Source organism: Nicotiana tabacum, chromosome 8 (assembly GCF_000715075.1).
Source record: "Nicotiana tabacum cultivar K326 chromosome 8, ASM71507v2, whole genome shotgun sequence".
NCBI lineage: Eukaryota > Viridiplantae > Streptophyta > Magnoliopsida > Solanales > Solanaceae > Nicotiana > Nicotiana tabacum.
In genome coordinates this window covers 105,470,237-105,475,748 of record NC_134087.1, presented here as the reverse complement: position 1 = coordinate 105,475,748, position 5,512 = coordinate 105,470,237, and the positions used below count along the sequence as shown (strand labels likewise).

General features: G+C 38.0%; 1 protein-coding gene across 1 annotated transcript; it reads right to left on the bottom strand.

Annotated features, from left to right (window-relative positions):
* Positions 1 to 4,351: 4,351 nt before the first annotated feature.
* Positions 4,352 to 5,263, bottom strand: LOC142163237 (uncharacterized). Its single transcript, XM_075220504.1, has one exon. It carries the CDS (start codon positions 5,261 to 5,263, stop codon positions 4,352 to 4,354), a length of 912 nt encoding a protein of 303 aa, XP_075076605.1.
* Positions 5,264 to 5,512: the final 249 nt, after the last annotated feature.

Sequence of the window (5,512 nt, the reverse complement as noted above, 5' to 3'; positions counted from 1 at the left end):
AGCATTTGTAAGGAGTCTCCAGCTTAAGCTAGCCAGAGTACAAAAGGTTTTTGTTGAGAGCATTATGGATTCCCAATCCACCATATTTTTTGGGTTGGCATATAGTGGTCCAGTTTACCAAGTGAAGTTTCCTTTTTCTACCATACTACCCCAAATGAAGTCCCTTTGGACTTAATCAATCTCTTTAAGGGTTTTTCTAGGGAGTAGGTTGTATTGCATGTAATGATTTGGAATGGAATTAAGGCATGATGATGCAAGGGTTGTTCTTCCTGCCAAACTAAAGAACCTCATTTTCTAGGATGCAAGTTTGGTTCTCATCTTGTCTGTGAGGAATTGGTAATCCCTAGGTTTTGAGTTGTGGTGGAGGATAGGAAAACCAAGGTATGTGCCAAAGTTGTTACTCTTTTTAATACCTAGAGAAGTGGTAATGTTAGTGATGATTGAATGGTTACAATTTTTTGAAAATAGAATCTTCGATTTAGTAATGTTGATGTTTTGACTAGATAGAGAGCAAAATTGGTCAAGCCCATTTTTATGGCCTGACAAGATTTAGCACTAGCTCTAGCCATCAGAGAAAGGTCGTCAGCAAATAATAAGTGGGAGATTTTTGGACATTTATAACCTAGGGAAATGGGGTCCCAATTTTTGATGTACACTTGGTATTCTATATATCCGGCAAGCATTTCTAGGCAGAGGATAAAGATGTAGGGGAGATGGGGTCGCCTTGTCTAATACCTCTACTTGGTTAAAAATAGTTTGTAACAACTCCATTGACTAAGATTGCTATTTACTGGTAGAGATGCAATTTAGCAGTAGTTTAGAGAATTTTGGAGGGAAATTAAAGAAATCTAGGGTGTGACGAATAAAAGATCATTCAAGACGATCAAAAGCCTTTTCCAAGTCAATTTTCAGAATCATATTGCCTTGCTTACCTTTCAGTTTATTGAACTTAGAAATCATTTCCTGGATGATGATAGCATTGTCAGAGGCACTTTTGTTTTTCATAAAGCTAGCCTGATATGGACTAATAAGTTGATCAAGGAAAGGTTTGATACGATTGGCTAGAATCTTGGTAATTATTTTATAGGTAGTATTGCATAAGCCAATAGGTCTAAAGTTTTTGATATTATTAGCATTATGGAATTTAGGAATGAGGCATAGAAAAGTTTTGTTAATTTCCTGAGGGATTTTTTGGTTGTTAAATATATTATAGCAGAGCTTCTTGACAAAATCCCCTATATGGAACCAATATTTTTGGAAGAAGAAGGGGTGCAGACCATCTGGTCCGGGAGACTTGAATGGTTTGAAAGAGAAGACTGCACTTTGAATCTCACTATCCAGGAGGGGGTATCTAGATGATCTAGGGTAATTGTTTTACATCTGGATTGAGTATTTAGGGGGTTAGTCCAGGAAGAGTGAGTATGAGAGGAGGTAAATGCAGTGGTAAAGTAGTTTTGGACATGGGACAGAATAAGACAATGATCATTTATTCAGTTACCAGCATTATATTTGAAGAAAGTAATTTTGTTTCCTCTTTTTCTATTGGTGGCAGAGATATGGAAGAATTTAGTATTGGTGTCACCATCATTAAGCCACATTATCCGGGATCTAAGTTTCCAGTAGGCTTCTTCTATCTTTAGAATATCATTGAACTCATGTTGAAGATCTAATTCTAATTTTTTTAGGAAAGAGCTGGTAGCGTAGCTGTTAGAAGATTGGATTCCTTAGAGTCTAGCTAAGAGTTTTTCTCTTCCTTCCCATGATATTGCCAAAAGTGTTGTCCTTCCAAGGTTTAACATTATCTATAAAGTTAGTGCTAGCCTTAAGTAGTCACTATTATTCCAGGAGTTTATAACAACAGATTGAAACTCCGGATGTTTACACCAAAAGGTTTCTAACCGAAAAGGGGCCTTATGAGGAGTTCTATTTCTAGGAATTAATTCAACTAGGATAGGATTGTGATCAGAGTGGGTTCTAGGTAGATGGATAATAGAGCTTTTAGGAAAAGGTTCAATTCATTCTTTATTTCCAAAAACCTTATCACGTCTTTCTGAAATAAGACTCTTATTGTTATGTCTATTATTGGTCCAGGTGTATTTGCTTCCCTTGAAGCCTAGATCACTAGGTTACAATTATTAATTTTAGATCAAATATATTTAGCTCTACTATCTTTGATTGGTTTGCCTCCAAATTTCTCACTAGCGGTTAAAATGTCATTAAAATCACCACCTACTAGCCAAGGTCCTTTATAAGTATTACTAATATTTTCGAGGTTATACCACATGATATTTCTATAATGAATATTGGTACTAGCATAAATCGAAGTAAAGAGCTAAGGTTTACGTAAAGGATGTACCTCTGTGGTTGCATGGATCTCCTGACCTCTTCTAACAACATTTTGGACGTTGATTATATCATCCCTCCACATCATAACCATACCACCTGACTGCCCCTCCGATGGAACTTCTATCATCTTAGTGAAACCAAATTCATTGAGCATGGAAGCATGGTTGTTCATCCTTGTTTCCAACAAAGTAACCAAGCTCGACCTATGAGTATCTAGCATCTCCCTAAAGTTCCTCCTAAAGTTGTCATTGTTTCCTCCCCGTATATTCCATATTATGAAATTATTGGATTGATTAATGGCTAGGTTAGAGTCAGTGTTGTTCATCTCCCCATTCTCCTTTATCCCCCCACTTGGACAGGGTTCCTCCTCATTGATGGAACTAGGATCATTGTTTTGTTTCCCACAGTTGGGTCGTGTGGAGGGCGAATATCCATCGAGCACTTGTATAGGGCTAATGGGCAGCTGAGAACATACCTCTTCTCGTGCCTCTACGTGAAGAGAAAATTTTTTATTCCGTCTAGGTTTGAGAGTTCTAGGGTTGGCTCTAAGTGAAGATTTAGGGGGACATCGTCCTCCTCCATCTCTGCCTTCACTGGCCCTGGTATGGGGTCTTGTTGTTGCGATGGGGGTACTGGTGGTGGAGGGGGAGGGGGTACCATCCCTTGGTTCCCTAGATTGACATCCTAAGGGAGAAAGATGGGGTTTAGGTGGGTGTACATCTCCGTTGGAAAGAATGGGAGGTCCAGTGGTGCATTTAGAGGGTGCATGGGGTTGAATTGAGGAGGCATATTCCATTGTTCTCTCATTGCGTGTGCCATTTGAGGGTTCAATGATGGAGTCATGGGATGAATGACATTGTTGAGTCATACTTGGTTGAGATAATTGTTCATTGCCAATCTCATTCCCTCTGTGATAAGTTGAGCTAGATATTGAGTATTGTGCAAGATCACAATGGATTATTGGCCGTTGTCGGCACTGTGAAGGAGAGTGCATGTCCATGAGCCCTAACTTCATCCAACTCGTGGATTGATAATCTTGTGCTTTGGCAGATTGAGCTTAAATAATTTGGGGCTATTCGTGAGGATGGAGGGGGGAATGTTTTCCATTTGGAGAGGGTGTCGTCTTTTCAGGATTTGGATTTGTCGAGTTCTTCTCCTTAGGGTTGAAGGAACTCTTGGCATTTTGGTTAAAACAAGTTGAATTTATTGCACTGGAAGTTTGCGTGGGATTTTGGGTAGGAGGAGAGGTTAGCCGATTGGGTGGGGAGGTGATGGTTGCTTCGTTTTTGTTTATGGCTTTTTATTGCCCTAGGTCATGTTTGATAGAACACTTAAAGGTTTTGTTTGGATTACCAATGGGAATGTCCATTTGGCTACTTTCTTCTATGGTCTTTGCCATTTGGCCAACAAGCATGGAGGGGGAGATCTTGTCATATATTAAGGAGGTATTTTGGGTAGATTCTTTAGATAATGAAAGATTTTGGAGAGATTTCCGTTTAAGGAGGGGGTTTGGGGCAGTAGGGGTAGGATTAGTGGTAGGGGTAGATTCGTCCATACTAGAGTCATTTTGCATGGCATTGGTTTTCACTAAGGAGTTGGCAATATAAGGTGCCACGGTGGAGTCTTGTATGCAAGTATCTTGTGTGTCAAGATCCAATTCATTATTTAATTGATTAAAAATATTTTTACTAATAAAATTGACATTATCCATAGTGGTTTGTGTCGAAACAATTTATCTCTCTTCTAAAAGGTGGTTTTCCATGTGAGAGGTAGTTTGATCAATAGTCGATTCTGGATGGGTAATGACAGGAGGAATTTGATTATTAGAAGGTTTAATTTTTGTTTTATATTGGAGTGTTTGAGTAAACAAGAACTTACGTGTTTTTGCATTGAATAAATTAACCAGAATACTTGGACCTTGGTTGCCTTTTGCATGGATGGTGGGCATTTGGTTTGGAGTTTTTTTGCCTTGATTCTTCTTCTTATTGAAGGAGAACGTTTTCCATTAAGAGTCACAAGCATCTTGTGTAGCTACTTGTTGATGTTCTTGTCCTGCATGGTAAGGATCCAAGCTTTGCATTTTGATATAGGTGCATTGTCTTAGTGTGTGACCAAAACGGCCACAATTTTTGCAAAGAAAATCCTCCCCTTCATAGAGTATATCCTGTTTGTGGTCTCCAACAAATAGGAAGGATTGAACTGGAATTTCCAAAGGGATTTCGACACAAATCCTTGCATAACGACCTCTTAGGTTTGTTGAGGTGCATGTGTCAATTTTCAGTAGGCGTCCTTTTGCATTACCAATTTTTGCTAGGATTTTACCATCGTAGAATTCAGTTGATAATTGGGGCAGCCTTACCCAAACTGCTGAGGTAGTTAGTTTTTCATTTCTAGCCACAAAATTTGGTTTCCATTTGGAGATAGATAGGAAATGACCATTGATGAACCATGGCCCTAGGTGAATAGCTTTATCCATGTTTTCTTTCTTTATGAATTTGATAATGTAATAGTCCTCACCAATATCAATTAAAGAGAAGTCCTCCATTGGTTTCCATAGATCTTGGATCTTCCTCTTTAGGTAATGGTGTAGCATACGTTTCCGTACTAACTTGATTATAATAGAGTATTTCCATGGCTCATAGATATGTTGTCTATCTTCCAATGAAAGAGAGATTTCTATAGCTTCACCTAGAGTAGTCCCTGGATCATGCACTACTTTTGTGTCTTCCACTGCCTTTGTTGATTCAAGCATATCATCATGGTCTATGGAAGGAGTGAAAATTGTTAGGTTAGATTTCAATAGTTTATCCTTAAAGGATGTTGGTCTCTCCAAATTGTTTGGTAAGGGAGGGTATTGGATTAAATCTGGTGGTTTTGGGGGAATAATCTCTTGTTTCTCAAGGGGTTGGGAATGCATTTTAGAGAGAAGTTGGAGTTTCTCAACTTATTCCTACATTTTATTATCTAAATATCCAATAATTATTCTCCAAATTATTTTATGATGATTTAATCATCTAAACTTATCATTTTTATCAATGTGAGGTTTTATATATTTTTCAATGCATCTCTTATAATTACATTTACATTTTAAAGCTAAATTTCACATTTTGCAATAATAACCCATATGCATGTATAATTACATTATCTATGCAGAAAATGACTTATA

Bases quoted from the DNA above. Each gene is read 5' to 3' on its own strand.
- LOC142163237 (XM_075220504.1), bottom strand. From the start codon at position 5,263: ATGCATTCCCAACCCCTTGAGAAACAAGAGATTATTCCCCCAAAACCA.